The following is a 22,368-nucleotide window of genomic DNA, read 5'->3' on the forward strand; positions in this document are numbered from 1 at the left end:
CTTTAAGAGGCCCAATTCTCCTAAGCTAAGCAGCAACTGGCCTCTTTGGCATTTTATTTTATTTTATTTTATTTTATTTTATTTTATTTTATTGAGCTATACATTTTTCTCTGCATGTTTTATTTTGGAGAAAGCAGACTTTTGGATTCTAAAGCATTGGCTTCACATTTCAAAAACTAAAAGGAAAAGGTCTTAAATCTACTGTCCCTGCCTTTTTAAGGGAGACACCCAGTGATTTTGTGTCAGATTCTGTGCTTTTAAAGTTTCGCTATTTCTCTCTAGCGGATGACACCGTGGTTGCCATTCCTTATGGAAGCAGACACATCCGCCTCGTCTTAAAGGGGCCAGATCATTTGTGTAAGTAGAGCCTCTGTTTCCCTTGCGGGGGGGGGGGCTGGATGTTTTAGTTTCTATTATTAATTTTTGTTACCAGAAGGGACAAAAGTTCAAGAGAACCAATCTCTGCCACGCTGCAGTGTGGTAGGACGGCGTGAATGGCTTCTGTCTATAATTGGTGGCCTGATGAGCCACCAATTGCCTCTAAGCACAGTCATCCTGAACACTATAAAATAGATGGCACCAGTGGGTGTCCGTGGGCTGTGCAATGAATGGGTCACCAAGCCTTGTGTCTCTGTCTACTTCCTCTATAGTCACTCTTCCCTTTTCCCTTTACTCACCTCTCTTTTCCTTTCCCTCCTTCTAAAATTAATTTCTTCCCCATTCTTTTCCTTTTCCTTCCATATTTTAAATCTTTACTTCATCAATCCACAAATATGTGGAAGTAACAAACAACCTACATTTAAAACAAGCCTTTGAAGAAAAATTAATTCTGTGTATTAATTTAAAACCTTCATATCATGAAGATAAATGGTAGGATTTGGGGTTAACAGGTAATAAGGCTGTTAAATGGTCGCTGGGTCCAGGTAGGGTTTGTTTATAAGAACTGATTGTCAGTTGTGCCAAGGTTCTGATAGCCAGTCACATCTTATTCCTTATGGTTTAGTGACATTTAGATAGAGATCTATAGATTCCAACAAGAACATTATGGTCCATTATAAAGACAAAGGGGGTTGATAATATTTCCTCTGAAGTTCGCTCTCACTACGTTCAGTTGTTCCTCTGAGCACCGCTGGTCCCCTCCACTCAGCCTGTCTCTGAATTTCCTCCTCCTCTTCCACACAATGCCCACGAAGCCAGTTTAAGTAGCAGGGATTATTTTCTGGCAATTAGACTACAAAGATCATTATAATCAGATAAACAAGAGGAAGATAGACCAGTGTCTATAAAAGTTAACATATCCTACTAATTATTCTGAAAAACAAACACATTTAATCAAAGAGGTGAAGTTTGAAAGACTGTGTAAAGTCAAGAGTAAGCGAGGTACCATTTAGGCAAAACAAGAAAAGAGAGATAAGTCATCCTTATATGGACCCAAGTTCTTTTCTAATCCTGAGCAGCCCCATAAAGTCCAGGGTTCACTTGTCAAAAGATAATATATGTATGCACTTTTTACCATTCAAATGATTTGTTTATCCCTTTGAGGAGAGGACACAGCTAGCTGCTCTTATAACAACCACACTCCAAAATGGGATTTTTGTGAGCAGTGACGGGAGGCTGAAATAAAATAGCCAGGCTGAGATCATCGCCACACGGGAAAATGACTTGATGTTGCCGAAGAAATATACTTATAAATATGATAGTCTCCTGTATTTCCCATTTTTATGATTGCCGAGGAGCTGAAGAATTAGGGGTCAAGGAAGATGGCTCAGTTTGTAAGGTGCTTGCTGTGCAAGCATGAGGGTCTGAGTTCAGATCCCCCAACACCCATGTAAGAAGCCAGATAATAAAGCAGTATGTGTCTACAATCGTAGCACTGGAGGCACAGATGTGCTGGCTCCCCAGAGCTTATAAGCCTGCCAATATCACCCAATAAATGAGCCCCAGGTCCAATGAGAGACCCTGTCTCAAGAAATTAAGATGCAAAGTGATCGAGGAAGACACCCAACATCAACACTGTCCTCTACACACACCCCATACACACACACACACACACACACACACACAATGCATACACAAAGATGCACGAAAGCCAAAGAATTGGCTCTATTTTCTTGAACTGTCCTAAACAATGACTAGGTAAGCTACAAATGATACTCATGAATGATGAAATGCAATATGAGATCTGCTTTTATCCAGTGAGCATGCTGCCTCACTAGATAGGTGGGCAGTACCATGTGGTCAGTCCTGAATTCATTCTCTCTCTCTCTCTGTCTCTCTGTCTCTCTGTCTCTCTGTCTCTCTCTCTCTCTCTGTCTCTCTCTCTCTCTCTCACACACACACACACACACACACACACACACACACACACCATGGAACATTATACAGACTGTGCAGGTTGTAAAGATGTGGATAGATACATGTAATAACAATTAAAGAAATAGAGACTGTAGAGACTGTGAACTCAAGGGTAAGGGGTGGAACCTAGGAAAGTCTGGAGGGGAGAAAGGAAAGGGGAGAAATTATACAATTGTATTTTAATTTCAAAAGATATTACAATCAATAATCACAATTCCATTTGCAATTAAATATGTATATATACAATCACAACTGCTATCATCTTCAGCATGTTCTAATTTCCGACAATAAAAGATGCTTTATAGACTGTGTCATTGAACAGTATAAGACATGAATGCTCTAGGATCCATTTCTTTCTGCTTAAGCATTTATAAAATATCGCAGACATGAATAAAACCAATTATCAAAAGTGGCTGTCAAAAGAGAGAGGACTCAATTGATAGCACCTGTCCTTAAACCACTATTGTCTGGTTCGGTTGAGCAACAACACATTTGCAGTAAGCAACAGAAAGTAGAAAGGGATGCAGGGTAGTGCATGATCAGGAAGCCTAGGCAAAGCATGCATGCACCTGAACCTACGTCCATGAGCAAAAAGAACACTGGGGGCAGATATTGCTGGGTTGAAGGCAGTCAGGACAGACATCAGTTAGATATGTATGAGACATGGGTTAGCCAAAGGAATTGGGTTACAATAAAGTGGGATGCTCAGATGAGGTATTGGAAAGTCAAAGGGTATTTTGACAGGGAGCCATGGATTCTTGGATAGTGAGTTTTAAAATAATCTCATTTGCAACATAATCTTCTATATGACATAGCCATGCTTAAATATCTTATTTATATTACAATTTCAATAGTGTTGGCTATCGAAAGAATAATGCTCCTCTCTTAAGTAGTATAAGTTTTAACTCCACAAAATGTGCTTGCATGTGTTCTATGGTAGCCCAGGCATGCCCGCCTGTCCTCTTCTTGCATTTGATTATATAGACCTGGAAACCAAGACACTCCAGGGGACTAAAGGTGAGAACAGGCTGAGCTCTACAGGCACTTTCCTTGTGGACAATTCTACAGTGGACTTCCAGAAACTTCCAGACAAAGAGATACTAAGGATGGCTGGGCCCCTGACAGCAGATTTCATCATCAAGGTAAGCCTGTTTGTTATTTTAATAACAAGCCACACCCAAACACATGGCACTTATAATCTCTGAAAGAGATTATAGATGATAGATAGATTGATTGATTGATTAATGCTACATACATACTAGATAGATAGATAGATAGATAGATAGATAGATAGATAGATAGATAGATAGATAGATAGATAGATAGATGGATGGATGATAGATAGATGCTACATACATACTAGATAGATAGATAGATAGATAGATAGATAGATAGATAGATAGATAGATAGATAGATAGATAGATATAGGTGATTTTATTTTTGTGTATGTAGTATGTATGTGTGCATATATATACATATATAATATATAATATATGTGATACCATTTGTTACCTAGGAAATGTCCAACTCAAGAGTTTTGTTAGCTACGTCTTGAGCTTCATAAGAACATTGGATGTTTTCAAGGAATATCTTAAACTATATTAATAATTAACTGGCTTCATATACATAGCCAATATATCTATCATTAGTTGGGGAATATAAATCATTTCTAAATAATTAGGGTACACGTGTTGACTAATATAATATATCCCCAGTAAGAGTGAAATGCAAACTGATAACCTGTAGATCTAACCAACTACTCATGCTTCCAATGGCAAATTCTGTTTCCCCTTGTGCTGGCAAGAAGATTGACTGGCCTCGTTCTATCAGAGCTGTCCTGCTCTTCAAGGTAATAGGAAACACATTGCTGGAAGCAACAGGACATTCTATTGGAAAAATGCACACACTGGGAGAACACTTGGGAATCACAATAAAATAAAACATTTTTTTTCTTTAGTAGGTCAGGAGGACCTGAAGGGTTTCAGCTGTAAAGCTGCAAAACTTGTAATGTGTCCAAGACTCCATAAATTTTTTCATCATGAGACCTGGAGCCAGAGGACATTTGATTTAAACAAGGATTTGGTGACCCCATGGCAGCTGGAAGTAAGAATGCGTAGAGGAAAATGTGATAGGCAGTAAGGTTGTGTGGAAGAAGGGTTCCAGAACACTGTCCTCTCTCTGCATCTGTGTGGTAGCTCTCTTTAATCCAGGCCAGATGCTGGCCACATGAATATGAACGAGAAGCTACACACTATTAGAGATAACCTACAGTAGTTCATCTAGTAAAAACTAAGTTATATATTAATTCTCCAAAACCCATAAAGTACAGTTGAATAGACCATTTGTAGAATAGGCACTTCCCTGGTGGCTGTACAACAGTTATGCATGCTGAAAAGATAGAAAGAGTACCAGTAATACCATCTTTGAATAGTTTGTAGCATCATCTAACACTTCCCATTCAACTGGTTATTGTATGTCCATCACCCCTTGGATACGCTACAAGCACAGTGAGGCCAGTATATTCAAGAGTGAACTCAAGTAGGCTCAGAACCCCACAGTGTCATAGTCTTTTGTTAATCATCTCTATCTTTTTAAATGCTTTTGTTAATTACGTTTAGTTACCATTCAAAACAACGAGTTTCCTTTCTACACGTGACAATGGCTTGCTCATACTTTATGACCACAGTTCTTCTCCAAGTTCCCCCTTCATTTTTGATAGTTCGCTTCCTCCACCCATATCATCCTGCTTGTGCTTACATGACATAACACATGTGTGACTATGTATATATGTATCTATTTAAATCTAGAGTCTATATACACATAAGATTCTGTTTTTTTTTAATGTTTTACCTGCAAATTTTATTTTTTTTAGCTGTATCACATTTGCTCATTTATTTTTTCTTTTTTTTAATTTATTTATTTATTAAAGATTTCTGTCTAGATAGGAATTGTATTGCCTATCCAAGCAAATCAGCATCCTTTGAGTCACTTGGTTTCTTTCCTTTACAGGATAAACTTGATCTTGTTTCCATACTGTTTCTCCAGACTGGTCCTTCTCCATCCTGACGGCCTTGGCATTCCCTTGACTAAGCTAATGCTGTGGGTGCAGAATTTTTTTCCAGCTCAGATCCGTTATCTATTTGGCTTCAGAATCTGTTTTCTAGGACCATTTGTCTCCTTTTCAGAATCCTTCATAACCCTTCTCCTTAGAGGTTAAAATGCAAATTCACAACACAGCACCTATTATTTTGGCAACCAGGATTCTTGGTGTCTTCCCACCCTCACTTTTAACTTGGCTCCCTGCTCAGGCTAAGAGACTGGCAAGTACCCCACACCATCAGATCTCAGGGTCTTGGAGAAATATTATTGTCCGGAAAATTCTTCTCTTTTTCTCTGGCATCGTCTTCAAAAATACTTATTTGTTCTATAACTTTTCTTTCTTCATCAAATTTGTTTATGTCTCCTGACTTATACTCTTCTGATGTATTTTGGAGGGGCTGCTTTGTATTCATCTTCCTATGTCAATAAGAGCAAATCACGAACCATGAGTAAAAGCTACGATAATAAAGAATTTCCACCTCTCATACAGCAATGCTTTAACAATAGCAGGTGGTGACACACCCATTTTGTCCACCATGGATCTCGGCTTCAGGATGGACTCACCAGAGGTTATGCCCATGGTAACCTTGGACAAGAAATCACATTTCTTTTCCTCCAGGCCAAAAGTTTTTTCCATTTTCTGTGTTCTTTCTAAGAGTCTATTTTTCCCCTAAGTTTTTATTGGAAAACATCTGGAATTAAATGAATGTAAAGTAATTCTAAATTAGATTATGTAAAATATTTAATGTATTCATACAAATTTGAAAATAAGCCAGGTAATTTAAGAAATATAAAAAATGTAAAGAAAATCATGCTTTCACAAGTGATTCATAATGAAATAAATGTCTGTGTTTCTTTAATAAAGAACCTAAAAGTAGAGATTATCATTTTATAATTTGTCAAATTTAGCTGTTAAAGTTCACCTTAGCTTACACAGGTTGGCTCCATTTTTGTCTGCTGTGAATAACGGACACGAGACAGCAGACATCTCTTCCAGGTCCCCACCTCATGTCCTTTGCTTACATACCCAGATGGAGATTGTCACATCATACAGCGCATCGTGGCACTTCTATTTTTACAACCTTCTGAGGAATTCTTTACTGGTTGGTTGAACCAGTTCACACTTCCACACTCAGCAGTCAGCCTCCCTTCTCTCTGCCTTTTTGCCAGGTTGGCTTTCTCAGTTCCTTAGCAGTCATCCCAGTATGAGATGACAAGTGACCGTCATGATTGGTGCTGCTGGGTGTCTAAAGCCTGGTGGCCCTTTCCGAGTCCTCTGTGAAGAAGTGCCTTTTAGATCCTTTGCCCATTTAACCAAGTCATTTATATTTTTTTGCTGTTCGGTTGTGTTTCTGATGTATTTTGGATATTAACGACTTACTTATAGTTTTATGTTAACTACTTACTTATGCAGATTTTCTCCTGTTCATTGTTTCCTTTGCTGTGTACAATACTTTTAGTCTAATATAATATCATCTTTCATTTTTGGCTTTTTTTATTTTGCTTTTGTTACCCTTTCTTTTGAGGTTATACAGCCCCCAAAGTCATTCTTAAGACCAACAAATATCATCAGGCTATTACCAGTTTCTTCTAGCATGTTTATAGTTTTAGGATCTACATTGATTTTTGTGTAGGAAAGAGTATGAGCTGATTTTTGTATGATTTCTGTATGATTAGGGATATTGACCATACATGCCTGGGTTAATTTGTGGGCTTTCTATTCTGTTCCACTGGTTTCTCTTTCTGTTTTCATACCAGTGCAATGCTGTTTTGATCACTGTACCACTGTAGCAGACTTTGAGATCAGGTTGTGTGATGCTTCTAGCTTTGTTGTTTGGAATTCAAGATGGCTTTGTCTACTCAAGTTTTCTGTTCTATATGAATTTTTGAATCATCTTCTATTTCTGTGAAAGATGGCTTTGGAATTTTGATAAAGTTGCATTGAATTTATAGGTCATTTTGAATGATGTGGACTTGTAGACATTTTAACATTATTCCTCCAATATATAGGCATGATATATTTTTTTCCATTCATTTGTGTCTCAGTCAATTTCTTATCACAATATTTTACATTTTTTAGGAAATAGACCTTTTACTTCCTTAGTTACATTTACTCATCTTTCTCTCTAAAGGAACATGTCTTCCAAAAACTTTAAACTCCAAACATTGCTTATACAAGCAAATTTGGCAATGCTAATGCACTATGATGGGTAAGCATTCTAGAATTTACTATGTTCCCCTGCTTACTGACTGTGTGACCTCTTGTATAATGCTTTATCTGTTTGAGCCTATTACTCCTTCATAAAATGGTAAGAGAATAGGACCACTCCCAGTGGTGCCCCCATGGGGTATTAAGTGAGATAATGTGTAGAAAAGTAGATAGAATTAAATTACTTCCTTCCTGTCTTTTTGAAATGCTTTAACTGCCAGTCAACAAATCACAGCGCACGCTCTACACAATAGCAGAAAGTTTTTCTCCGAAGATGGTCACAGGCTGATCAGTTTACAACTGGTGTCCCAGCAACGGCTTGGCAGGTGTGGCCTATAAAATAAATAGATGTGAGAGTGGACTGTCCATGACATCTGCCAATATGTGAATCGCTGGGGGTCACCAGTTGGGCTGTAAACTCTTCCTCCTGTGCTGTAGGTTTCTGCCCTGAAGCTGCAGACTTGGCAAATTGTACTCACCCTCCCTGAAAGAGTCCACCCTTCTTCAGAAGCTCTGATTTTTCTCTAATTTTGAAAGTACTTACCTTGTGTTGGGATGTGGATGTCTGTTTGAAGAGTTTAGGCAATGATCCAGATTAGATGAAAAGAAACCCGGCGAGCCCTGAGCTCTGAATGTCAAGGGAGCGCTCAGCCAGAGAGGAAAGGCTAGACCTAGGCAGAGCTGAACACATGCACTGGCCAATGGAGGACAGTCATTTCCTGCGGAGGACGGGTTTACAAAAATGTGGATTGTTGGAAGTAGGGAAGCCGGCAAGAAGACTAGTATTGTCCCAGATGCTGCCAATGTGACAGTTTGGTATGAATTTCAGAAAATTAACAAACATTGATTATATGCCTTTTCATGTATACAGTGATTTAAAGTGTATGTACACTAGGAAGGGTTGCATGTAGCTATATGTGAGTTAACAAATGCATCACTTCACAAAGTAAAGGAGAAATGACAGCATCACAAAACAATGGCCAGTTGTAATACTCTACCAGAAGAATACGAAGTTTGTGATTCCCACTTGGAATCCATTAGTGTTAGGCAGACACAATCCCTTCCTATTTTTCCCCAGAAAACATTGAGTATAATTATGTACATAATCAAGTACCTCAAAGGTGTTTTTATCCTCAGCAGGATTTCCTAACTTTGGCCTAGTGTTTGGCTTGTGGGTCTCTGGGTCTGTTTCTACCATTTATGAGATGAAGGCTCTCTGGGCCTCAGGCTAGACCAGATGTTGGTTGGCCACTCCCACAATCGCTGCACCACCCTTATCCCAGTGCATCCCATAGGCAATAGAGACTATAGGTCAAAGGTTGTGTGGCTGGCTGGTGCCCCAGTCCCTCCACTGAAAGTCTTGCCTGGTCACAGAAGACGGCCAGTTCAAGCTGGGTATCCACTGTAGTTAGGAGTCTTATCTGGGTTCATCCTCATTGATTCCTGGGAGTTTAGGTCATACTTCAAAAACCTGTACTCCACAAAACTGTAAAATCTAAAAGAAATGGACAAATTTCTTGATAGACAGCACATACCAAAATTAAATCAAGACAGACAATTTAAATAGACTCAGAACTTCTAATTAAAAGTCTCTGAGCCAAAAAAGCCCAAGGTCAGATGGTTTCAGCATTTAATTCAACCAGAGGAAGAGCTAATACCAATACTCCTCAAATTATTCCACAAAACAGAAAGCAGAAAAAAATTGCCAAGTTCTTTTTATGAGGCCACAGTGACTTTGATACCCAAACCACACAAAGACTCAACAAAGAAATGAATTACAGATCAATTTTCTTAATTAACATTATGCAAAAATGCTCAATTAAATACTCACAAACTGAATCCAAAGACACATCAAAAAGATCATCCATCATGTTTAAGTAGGCTTCATCCCAGAGATGCAGGGATGGTTCAACATACTAAAATCAGTCAATGTAAAAATAAATAAATAAATAAAATAAAATAAAATCAGTCAATGTAATACACCACATAAACAAACTAAAAGAAAAAGACTACATGACCATCTCATTAGATGCTGAAAAAGCCTTCATGATAAAAGTCTTGGAGATACCAATGATACAAAGGGCATACTTAAGCATAATAAAAAGCAATATAAAGCAAGCCAATAGTGTACTTCAAATTAAATGAAGAGAAACTCAAAGCAATTGCACTAAAATCAGGAACAAAATGAGACTGTTCATTCTCTCCGTCTCGTCAATATAGTGCTTGAGGTTCTAGCAAGAGCAATAAGACAACAAAAGGAGAACAAGGGGATAAAATTAGATCATCTTACCAAAAGCAACCTAAAAATTCAGCCCATCAAAATCCCAACATGATTCTTAAATGACGAGCACTTCTTACAAGCCTTTTCTGCATACTACCCTGCCTATAGAAATAGTTTTTTCATTTGTTGTATTATGTGTGTTTGTACATGCTCACATTGCCATAGTACATGTATAGAGGTCAAAGGCAACTTTCTTTCTTTCTTCATTTTTTGAGGTAGAGTTTCTGTGTAACAGCCCTGGCTGTCCTGGAACTCATTCTGTAGACCAGGCTGGCCTCTAACTCACAGAGATCCGCCTTCCTCTGCCTTCTGAGTATTGGGATTAAAGGTGTGTGCCACCACCGCCTGGTTCAAAGGCAACTTTCAAAAGTCAGTTTTGTCCTTCCAGCTTGCGTTCCATGGATCAAACTCAGATAGTCAGATTTGTTCAACAAGGGTTTTAATGGTCTTAGCCATCTTGCCAGCACAAGAGGTAGCCTTTGAAAAAGGGTAGAGAGTGGTCTTAGGCAGAGATTGCTTTTTAATGCTCTGTTTCATTTCATGAGACATATCATTTGGTGAAGAGCTAAGCAATGTCTTTAAAATAATTGTTAAATATATTGGAAATATGAGTGATCCTAAGAGTTTATCACAAACAATAGCTTACTCAACAGGACCATGATTCATCTATCTATCTATCTATCTATCTATCTATCTATCTATCTATCTATCTATATACATATATATGTATGTATGCATATATACTGTACCTATGTGTATATATACATATATGCATATGTGTATATATCTGTGTTTGTGTGTCATTTGTTCTCCTATACATCAATTTATTCAGCTACTGTTTGGTCACCTACTTTATGTCAAACACCGGAGATGATGACAGAGAGAGAGTGATGATCAAGAGGAGCATGAGGTGACAGACTATGGAGAGGGGCAATGAAGGAACAATGATGCCCACTTAATTCCCAGACACCTGGTGCTGGAAATTGGGATACCTGTCATTGAAATCTCAAACAAGAGCATTTAAAACATTTTTTTTCTCACACACTTGAGGAAGTAGTATTCTGCCAATTGCCAAAAACAGCTCTTTCAGATACAAGACCAAGACAGTTAAGAAGCAGGTACCTGGGTTTTATTCCCTTTTCTCCTTGTTCTAGGAAGTAGACTGACTTATTCCCACAATCCCTATGCCGTCCCAAATCACAAGGGAGACAGACTGCCCCAAGAGCACTGCCACCCAGTCAGCTCACACGCTGGGTGGCCACTCACCCAAGGCTCCTTTTGTGCATCCAGAGTAGCAGCTTCACTGCAGCGTAGTGGGTGAGGGGATCCCTGCCTGCCAACAGTGCCACCTGTCTGTCTGGGGCAGAGGCTCTGCATCATTTGGGCAGAGTAGGGATGGTACTTAACAGGATAACATAGGGAAGCTAACAGGTCACCCTTTTCTCAAGAGAGAGGGAATGGGTGCTTTCAGGGTATCTGGGGACCACAGTGAACGGATGCTGTCTTTGTGTGCTTATGGTGTCTCCTTATTTCCTTGAGCTGGACAAAGACTCAGAGGTTGACCATTTCCTCTCCCCACACACACTTGTGCCTCCGTCCAACTCCATTTTAAGGTGCTGTCAACTATGAGCCTTCCCATTCGTTTTCAGTGTGGGAAGTCCTTAAGCTGAATTATAGAATGCCTAAAATGTTACAATTAGAGGAAGAAGAGCTTGGTCCGGAACATTCTTTATTCTTATTAGCATAAGGAGGTCAAAATTACATATGCCAGATGTGTTCGGCTCCCTGCACCAACATTCTAAGGTGTCAAACTGAAGCTTTGCAAATACTCTTGAGGACCGGCACGTGATGTCTGAGGAGTCAGGGTTTGGGAAACTGCAGAGCTAATGATAACAAGGCCTGAGAGATCCAGAGTGAAGAAAACCAGAACAAAGAGCTTCGGCTGGCCCATCTCCATGAGCAACCGCTGGACCACCTAAGACACACATCACGTCGGCCTTATCTTTATTTTAGACACTTGTCTCTACTTTAAAATGAAAATTGAAAGAAACATTATAAAAGGAATGCGAGTATGGAAAAAGGTGAATGCACATTTCACCATGGCAACCCTGTGGAGATGGGTGGTACCCTGGAAAGGATAGCAGCTTTAGAGACGCATAGACCCAACTTCAGATGCTACTTTGTTCTCTGCCTTAGCTGTGCAGCCTTGAACAAATCAATGAATCTCTCTGAGCTTCATTCTTCTTCTCATTGTAACTTAAATGAGGAAAGTCACACAGTCACAAGATGAAATTTAATATAAATAAAAAAAAATATTTCAGCCCTGATAGGAATGTGGTAAGTACTGGCCTTCACTGTCATTGTTAAACAAACACACAAACAATAAAGAAACCATGACTTATGCAGAAATGTTTCTCATATGGACAAAACCAAGCAAGGTTGTGAAGCAAGTGATCTCCATTCTCCTGATTAATTTAACCCATTTGAAAAGGCACCTTTTCAGTTTTGAGCTGTTCAAATATAAATTCTCAGCCTCAGACCCTACCCTCATTCTTGAACGTCTTCATGGAACTCACTCCGGACAACACCCTTCTGCAGCCACTACTTCTCCTTCCCTCTGCCAACCGTCCTTCCAGACACCAAGACACTCCATTCCTGTCAACCACTCCCTCCTCCCAGGCTATGGAGGGTCTTATCGGTAGCTTCTAGGTTGCCTGTAAAGGGACCTGCTCCATCTTTTTTGTCCTTTTAATAGACCTGAAGGCAACTAGATACCATGTAGATATTCCAGGACAAAGCCTCCTCTTTTTAACCATTAACTGGTTACGATCTCACTATTGTGTGCCCAGGTTTCCATTGCCAGGATTCTCAAAAAGACTCTAACAAAACAGGTGGCAGATTGGGTGCCAATTGTCCTGGGTCCCCTAGCCTGCCACGGCTGAAGCTAAGGGCCGGAGATTGAGAGAGAGCCTTATGGGTTGTTGCTGTGGGTCTTTTGATCTGTACCCACAGTGTCAACTACCTCGGTTTTGAAGCTTTCAGGGCAGCAAGTGCCCGTGTGATTCCAGTGGGTTAGAGTTGATAGAAACACATCATATACTTTTTATACCATATTGGGGGGAGAATAAGATAGAAAAGAGCTCTCAAAGTTTTTTCTCCCAATTTCTCAGAGGTACTGGGTTCAAGTGACAGGCCTCATTTAATAGCTTTTGGATGATAATCACATCTCTGAAGGAAGTGAGGGGATGTCAGAGTTCGAACAATCAAACAAAAGCTTAGCAAATAATGAGATGAATGTTGGATCCCTAATCCAGCCATTGGGTACCGTGTCTGATAAATGAGACTGCGGAGGACTGGTGCGGATATACAGGCAACGCACTCCTCTAGGTAGGGAAAGGCCCTACGGCTTCAGCTACTTTGTTTTTTTTTTTAAAAAAAAAAAAAACATGGGTTTATCAGTGTTTACTCCAATAGGAAAGGGTCTTAAAGGTCCACTGATCAGAGTCTCAATGTCAGAGGAGATGGACTGTATGCTCCTGCCCTCTCTGTCCCTCTCCTCTCGGCCTCTCCCAGACTTTCTGAAGGAACAGTCCCCTCTTATCTCAACTCTAAAGTCAGTCAGGAGTTTGGCACGTACAGATTTTCTTACCCCTTCTTATCCACTGTTCCTACTTTTCCTGTATTCTCAGTGTTTATGCTACTTACCAAGATGAGCAATAGGGAGGTAGGATCAACTTTAAAACAGTCTGAAAGCCAGTTCCATCAGTTTACCCTAAAAATGGCAGCGGGGGGGACAGCCTGGGACATTAGAGAGACTTAAGAATACTTAACAGCTTAGGCTGTGATTCAACAGGACGCTGATGCTTTTCTATTCATTATTACAATATACATTACACTATATAGCTGGAGTAAGAAGTAATTCTGCCTTTATTCCTGGAACCTTTCTTAATATAACAAATAGTCCAAGCCTGGCCCGGCAGTGTAAATATTGATCATCACATCAGTCGATCCTCATGAAATTCATTGTTCGTGTTAGGTACTTTTTCTTCTCCTGTAGTTTAAGTATGTTTGCTCAACCTTGTAATTTTAGGAACCATTAAAAATTAACTGTCTCATATTCCCTCTTTTAAAAACAAGTTTTAATTTCCAAAAGCACCAGTTTTATTTGAAAGTAGTTGCTTTTATAACTCAGTATCTTGACATTTGGTATTCTGGAATATCTACATAAGAATTGCCTAAATCTCTGGGCTTGGTCCCAAGAATTTGCACTTAACTAACTTCCAACTGGTGACTTAGCACATTCACATACATGAATCATTACACTGACAGGAAGACCCACGTATGTCCCTAAATGGAAAAAAACATCTTAATTCTTATTTTTTTCCTTCTCAACTACAGATAATATCTGTTATTTTCTGCAGTGTATGGCATTTATGATTTCCTTAAAATAAATTGTCTATTTCTGGTTTAGTTTTGTTTTGGAGATAGAGTCTCTCTACATAGCTCTGATTGTCCTAGGAACTCAATATGTAGATCAAATTGACCGTGAACTCATAGAGATTCTGTTGTGATCTTTTGATCACAAATAGATCTAATGATCTAACAAATAAAGCTTGCCTGAGGATCAGAGCACAGAGCTAGTCACATTAGTTAGCCATAGAGGCCAGGCAGTGGTGGTACATACCTTTAACCCCAGCACTTGAGAGACAGAGGCAGACAGATCAGATCTCTGATAGTTTAAGGCCACTTTGGCTACACGAAATTGATCCAGTCTAAAAGAGAAACAGAGCTCACACAAAGGTGATCCCAGCACTTGGAATCACACACCTTTAATCCCAGCATTAGGAAGGTGGAGACAGGAAGGGGTATGGCTGGGCAGAAAGAGACATATAAGGCAAGAGGAGACAGGAGCTTAGGCTGTCAGTCTGAGGATACAGTCTGAGAAAGCAGCCTGAAGACAAGATAGCCCCTTTCATCTGAGCATTGGAAGAGCTAAGAACTCTCTAGTGGCTGGCCGCTCTGCTTCTCTGATCGTCCGCATTAAACCCTATATCTGACTCTTGGCTTTTATTATTAAAAACAATTAGAATTCACGTTATAGAGATCCTCTTTCCTCTGCCTCATGAGTGCTTGGATTGAAAACATACATGACCATCCTGACTGTGTTATTTCTGAAACTATGTTTAGAAATCCACATAATTCTATAGTCTGTATCAAGGAAGATAGAAATAAAGGCAGGAAGGGAACTGTGGTGGAGTTGCAAATGGAGATCTCACCATTCTTCTAAGTTAGCAGCTCTGTAGCGGTAAGGATGATAAGAATATCCTGAGAAACATACTCTGATACACAACAGGGTGAGTGACGGTGCCTTCCCACTTGAGGCCCATTCAGACCCTCACATAGCCGAGACCTCTATACAGTGTGCACTCTCCACCAAGGACACCAGGGACGAGAAGCCATTCCCACTCCCAGCAAACTCCCAACTTTCCTGTCTTATTCCTGCAGATCCATGACTCAGGGCCTGCAGACAGCACGGTCCAGTTCATCTTCTACCAGCCTATCATCCACCGATGGAGGGAGACGGACTTCTTCCCGTGTTCAGCAACCTGCGGAGGAGGTAATAGTGCCTGCTCATCCTAGCGAGCCCAGGCCTCTATGAGGAAAAAGCTGGATGTTTTAAGAGTGGAGTACTAACTTCAGCATGGAAGAATCCCTTCTCCTGAATGGAGCCAATTCCTGAAGCCGCCTCTTGGGTGGCCCAGGAAGCTTTTTCTTTGTGGAAGCTCATAGAAGACATCTCTTTCCTTAGCATCATGGAAAGCCAGGACTAGTAATAGCATATCTGTTAGAGGCTTAACCCTGCGGTGCCTGCTGTCACCTATGCATAGACTTGTCTGGTGGGCGTGATGTCACTTCTCAGGAAGCAAGTGACGATGTTTGTCAGGCTTGCTCCCTTAGAGAAAGTTTATTACCAGAAAGAAAATACAATCACCGTTGACTTAAACTCAGTTCATTTTTGCCTGCACCCTCCACCATGCACTGAAAGACATGCAATCGTTCCATAAATTCCTGTCCCCACCTGTCACACCCATGTTACACACAGAATCTTGTGTTACTAGAAAAGACTTTTTCCCATTTTCTGTCTTTCATAATTATAGTAGATATGTCATAATTTCTTAAAACTATTTTTTAATAATTTATTCATTTCCCTGTAGGAGCCTACTTGGTTCTTTTAAATGTCAAAGTATTATAATGTAATAAACAACACATTGCCTTTTTATCATTCATAATCCAGAAGTATGGTTACTAGAGAGAGGAGTTTAAATTTTTGGTTTTTTGCTTTTCTTTCTGCGCTTGGCTGCATGTATTACCAAAATCTTTCCAGAAAATTAAGTGTGTGAATATTTTAGGTTGCCAACATTTGTGGGTTATCTTCTGTTTTCTATTTTAATAAGTCTAGAATTAAATACATATTCCTTTGAAAATTGCCACATCATGAAAACTTTTTTATCTAGTTGCATGGATGCTGGTTGATTGACTAACTTTAAATAGTTCATCCACACTGGAATTATTCACAATAGTACCTCAAAACTGGGGCCAATGATTATCTAGCAGTTTCTTAAAATAGAATAGATGATGCAATTCATCAATAGCTGTGTTATTTCTATCTATATAATATGAACAAAACACTAGACATGGTTCTAAATGCAGTATTGTATTGTGTCATAATTAGGGTTTCTATTGCTGTGATGAAGCACTGTGACTAAAAGCAACTTGAGGAGGGAAGGGTTTATTTGGTTTACACCTCTACATCACAGTCTCTCAACAAAAGAAGTCAGGGTGAGAACTCAAGGCAGGAACTGAAGCAATAATCAAGACGAAGCATTGCCTACTAGCTTGTTCCCTCTGGCTTGCTCAGCCTGCTTTCTCATACCACAGAGAACTACACATGCAGGCTGGCCCCACCCACAGTGCAATGGCCCCACCCACAGTGCAATGGCCCCACCCACAGTGCAATGGCCCCACCCACAGTGCAATGGCCCTACCCACAGTGTACTGGCTTTCCCATAGCCACCATTAACCAAGAAAGCACCCCAAAGGATTGCCTACAGGCAAATCTTAGGGGGTCATTTTCTCAGTTGAAGATCCTTCTTCTCAACTGACCCTCATGTCAAGTTGACGAAAAACCTAATCAGCACAGATTTTAACTTAAAAATGATGAGTCAAACTACTAAGAAGTAGGTTTGCGTTTCAATGCAATAGTATTCCTGTAGTTGATCCAGCTGACCTGAATAGAACATTACTGTCTTTAAAAACAAACTGCTGGGCTGAGGAGGTGGCTCAGCAGTTAAAGAGCTTACCATGAAAGTAAAAGAACCAAAGTTCAGATGCCCAGAATCTAGTAAACACTGGCAAGCTGTGACCGCCTGCCTGTAATTGCAGCCTCAAAAGGGAGAGAGAGACCTGGAAAAAGAAAACAGAAAAGCTACCAATTACGTGAACATTCCATGAGAATAAATTTCTATACATCTATGAGTGGATCATAGAGAAAACAGACTTAAAGAAAAGGCATCGAAAGAAATATTTTTTCTTCTTAAATGTAAACCATACCCTTCATAAAGAGGCAATTCAATTGTATGCATCCTGTATCGTTTTCGTACGAAATTTCTGTGACAGCATAATTTCAGTGACCTTGACAGTGGCTTACTATTAAATAAAGCAATTAGTGTTACATTCTTCTGTTTCCAGCCACATTAGGTCTCATTTTACTCCCATGAAAAAACAGCGCTATCCATGGCTTTCCAGCGTCAGGCCTCTCTTCATACAAAATCTGATTGGGAAGCCCAGGAAGAAGCCAAAGTTCCCTGTGGGGTGTGGGGGGATGCAGTGTCTTCTTGTCTCTCCATGGAGCAGCCTGTTTCTGTGTTCTGAGAAGAGAGCTGTGGGTTCCCATGTGTGTTCCTGCTCTCAGATTCATGAGGCTGGCCCCTTGGGCATGTGTAAAGAATGATCACAGCCTTGGGACCCCTCAGAGGAAGTGTCACCAGACCATGCTGGTCCTCTGCTTTCATTCCACGTCCTTACTCAGCGGCGTGGACGAACTTGGATGCAATGGGTTTAGGTTGAAAGACAATGATTTCAAAAACCCGTGCCTTCAGCCTAATAATTTCTTATTTCTTCTTATGTCTTACCACCTGATAAATTCTGCCCTTGAGTAGACACTATTCTCTGGAAAACTCCAAAGTGTTCAGCTTATAAAATTAGCTCCTTTGGGGGACGAAAAGTCAAAGTTTGTTGACTACTCTGAGATGTCATGTTGTTTAGCTTTCCCATAAAGCACAGCCTCCGATGGGCATGGGTCCTGCCCACTGTTTCTGCTGCTCTTATGCTTTTCATCTTCCCAGTAGAATTTTTAAAGGTCTTTTTTAAGGTCTTTAATGAACAATTAACTTTTGTGGGTGGTCTGAGAACACAGCCTCAAGCCAGGAAATCTGGCTTCAAAAGCCTCCTTCGACTTCCTAAAACCTTTGCCAGTCCCTCAATGATTTCGATCTTGTTTCCAAATACATATTTAGTAATAACACATCTACCTGCCAGGAAGAAAAGTCGGGGTTAGGAAGGGGTCTGGAGTAGAAGGATTACCAACTTTTAAAATTCTTCATGCTTATTTATTTTCGCTGCTAGAGTCTAAGTCTTGATCAGTGCTTTCCATAACAAAACAGGTGAGAAAGCTCCAACACATAAATAAAATTAAATATTACTCGGCAGCTTTTTGGAAAGAGATATATCAAAATTGTGGGAAAGGAGGCCTATAAAATATGAGGCAGACACTTGATTTGAGGAGAAACGACAAAGTCTTTGGAGAAAGTAAACGTTAGGTAGCAAGAAGGAAGGTGAAGGAGGGCTTTCCATTTTGAATTTGATTTTCATTTTTTGTTGTGTTTGATTTTGTCATTTTAATTTTGTGAGGAAATTGTTTGATTGTTGTTGTGGGGACTTTAAAGCTTATTTATTCAGCTCAACTCATGCAGGCTGAATTTAGACAGCATGCTAAATACCCAAATCAGGTGGGACCTGATTCATAAATCCCTGTTGTTCAAAAAGTGCACATTGAGATTTATTTTTATTTATTCACTTATTGCTTGCTTTCTTAATGAATTGTGAGATTTTTTCTTCCTGGAGGCTACAGAGGATGCAATTTAGCATCCTTGCATATTATGCTTAGTTAATAAAATTACTAATGATGTTTTTTCTGTTATATTTTTATATCATATAAAATAAACAACTTCTTACCTCAGGATTTTATAATCTATGTTCTTGTATAACTCAAGTCCTTTAATATAGTTTAATTGCTAAAATGAATGGATTACTTGAGAAAATACAGACTTTGAGGACTACAACATTAATAAATCTTCCAGTTATAGATGTGTTTTCTCTTGAAAATGACTTAGGCAAAGGGAATAATTCCTATTAATGGGAGATAGTAAAACATCATACAGAAGTATATTGTGCTGGCATGTGCCTCAAGCGCCCTGGTTGGTTTGATGCTTACAGGTTACCAGCTGACGTCAGCTGAGTGCTATGATCTCCGGAGTAGCCGTGTGGTCGCCGACCAATACTGCCACTACTACCCAGAGAACATCAAGCCGAAACCCAAGCTTCAGGAATGTAACTTGGATCCTTGTCCAGCAAGGTCAGTTCAGTTTACCAGTTCATTTATCAGAAATATAAAGCAGGTTTCCAAGTAGCTTCTTAGGCGAAAGCGAATATTTAACTTGACAATAAATGATGAGTTCCTGTCAAGTGTCTCTCCCCACCCCGGCCCCCGCCCCCAGCTGTCTGTTAGTGGTACCCATGCTCCTTGCTCTTGCTGCTGTATGATGCTACCTTGGGAACTATGGACTTTATTTCTGTAAAGTGCTCTTCAAAGTCAATTCTTCTCTTTCTCTCCTTGACAAAGTTTGTCTGGTGCACATCTTGGTCTCTTGGTCAGGGTAATGGCATAGTGTATCTTCGAGCTCTTCCCTGTCCCTGATCAGGGATGTGGTCACAGAAGGCTGCATCTCAGGACTCTAGCTGACCCAGTCTAGCAGAATCAATTCACACAATTAATTAGGGTCAGAACCAGCCTTCTGCCGCCTTTAAACAAACACAGCCTTTGCTACGTAGAAGTCAGGGCTTATTTCCAAGTCAGGTTTGCTTGAGGATCTGTTTAATTGGCAGGTCTAAAGACTGAAATCTTTAACATCTTCACACACCAGTGTTTGTTTTGGAAAAACCATAATTGGCCCCCGAATCATTTGCAAGATCGGGAATCAGCTGGACTAATGAAGCGTCTTGACGATGAGTGATGGTGGATGTTCAGGCGGGGAATCTGCTCATGCGCACTGCCTTTGCTTAGCTCCTCATACCCTGGCAAGGGATCCTTCGGAGATGCTTATTGACAGCATCTACGACAACTTTCCTCCACAAAAGCAAACATCAGTCACAAAGGCCCAATGCCAAAACACCCTTCTTACACATGATTTCTATGTTACATTTTAAATCCTACTTTGCGGATTATATACGCATGAAAGAAACTTCTGAACAGCTGGGCTGTTGCGCGGGCGACGTAGGAGGAAAGCATTCTATCTGTACCTTGTAGCGATGTAACTTGGGTTTTTTTCTTCTTCTGTTGTTGACATTTTAAAGTATTGCGCTGTGTTCTTTCTACCTCATGTCAAGAATTGTAAATTAAATGTGCGATTTGAATTTGCCATTATTGATTAACTTTTAGGAACCATAGTACATACATCATAAAAGTAAGCTCCTAAAGGGTCAGAAAAAACAGATAGCTTATAGTTTTCAGTTTTAGTTTAACTTAGCTTTGTGTATGTCAGAATGTGGGATATCAAAAGTTAGATGTGATATAAAACAAAATAAGGTGTTAAATTTTTGCTTGGCTTTCCTTTAGAAATATAAGTAGTTGAAGTCCTTTTAACTATGATAGTTATAACAAACTCATTTGAACCCTATTTTAAAATTACCCTATTTATACATTTTTATTCATGCCTATAGCAGGAAAAAAACATATTTATCCCAATTCAGAGGAGTAAACACAGTCACCAAGACACTGAAAGTCTTCCATACACACATCTGTGAAATTTCATGTCTATTTCCAGGAGAAATAGGTCCATTTCCCCACAGTTTTATCTTCAGCAAAGAAATAGCCACCGGAGAGGGTTTTGAAACGAAGCTTTGTTGCTAACTAGCTGAAGAAAATGTTTGTAATGGGAAGAATTTAGCCTTTGTTTCTGGTCTCTGATTTTTACCCACTCTTCTCTGTGGGAGTGACATTTTTGGACCATTTCTTATTATCCAAAGGCAAGGGGAAAAAACGCTACATTGAAAGAAGGCTGCAAGCTCAGCCTATACCCTGTGTTATTTTAAAAGATCTAATACAGCACACACAAATGTTGGGACAGGTGGCTATTAGAAGGGAAGAAAAAAGAAAAGAAAAAGAAGTTAGAAGCTAATATCAGAAAACGAATTTTTGATCAAAGATACAATTAGACAAAGCTGTAAAAATTAAGGCTTAGCAGTAGGAGAGACGGGAGGGGAGCTGCTTGGGGTGGGCAGGGGTCTCCAGCTTAGCTTAAGGTGCTCGGGGCTTCCTATGGAGTTCTTGGAGCTGTTTTGTGTGTAGCTCTTCTGAATTCCAAGGGAAACCAGGAAGGAGAAGGCTCAACACTGACAGGAGAGACTTTCTAAGATGGGCCTCTCTCCCAATGGACAATGGAGTCAAGTCATTGAGCATCTACTTTCTAATGGCTACAGATTTAATGATGCCGTAGTACAGTCAAACGGGGTCCAAGGACATTAAAATAACACCTTTGTGTCTAAAATATAGAAGTCCTCAAAATGAAGAGAAGGGCATTCTTAGTCGAAAACTCACATTTTAGTTCCTATGCTGGTATATAAAATAATACTCTATGTAGTCACTGAGATCACTATCCTATTTTTTCTGTAAATCCTGGGATCTGGAGCTTATACTAACTAGACGCAAGATCCTATTCAGATAAGTAGTCCAAATCTTGCTCCCTTTCAAGATAGAGATGTGCCACGAAGCCCAAAACTGACACTAACTAGGGGCAGGAGAGATGACTCAGGTAGCTGACAGGGCTTGCTACATGAGCATGTGGCATGAGTGTGAATCCCCTGCATCCAAACCCAAAGCTGAGTGTGGCCACACCTCCCTAGAACCCCAGAGCTAGCAGGGTGGGGACAAGCGCATCCCTGGGGTTTGCTGGCCACCAGCCTAGCCTCAGATTCAGTAAAAGACTCTGCCTTGAAGGACTGAGGGGCAGAGTGATGGCATAGGACATCTAGTGTGGTCCTTTGACCTCCCCTCTATCACAGCTCCTGGGCATACCACACACGGTA

General features: G+C 40.0%; 1 protein-coding gene across 5 annotated transcripts in view; it reads left to right on the forward strand.

The window, feature by feature from the left end:
- Positions 1 to 22,368, forward strand: part of Adamtsl1 (ADAMTS like 1) — a 376,592-nt gene that overhangs the window by 150,279 nt on the left and 203,945 nt on the right. For all 5 annotated transcript variants that reach the window (XM_075945016.1, XM_075945018.1, XM_075945014.1 and 2 more), the window contains 4 exons: positions 283 to 357; positions 3,340 to 3,497; positions 15,451 to 15,562; positions 19,501 to 19,639. In XM_075945016.1, coding sequence (XP_075801131.1) covers positions 283 to 357; positions 3,340 to 3,497; positions 15,451 to 15,562; positions 19,501 to 19,639 — 484 coding nt within the window. The remainder of the gene's footprint in view (positions 1 to 282; positions 358 to 3,339; positions 3,498 to 15,450; positions 15,563 to 19,500; positions 19,640 to 22,368) is intronic.

This window comes from Microtus pennsylvanicus, chromosome 13 (assembly GCF_037038515.1).
Source record: "Microtus pennsylvanicus isolate mMicPen1 chromosome 13, mMicPen1.hap1, whole genome shotgun sequence".
NCBI lineage: Eukaryota > Metazoa > Chordata > Mammalia > Rodentia > Cricetidae > Microtus > Microtus pennsylvanicus.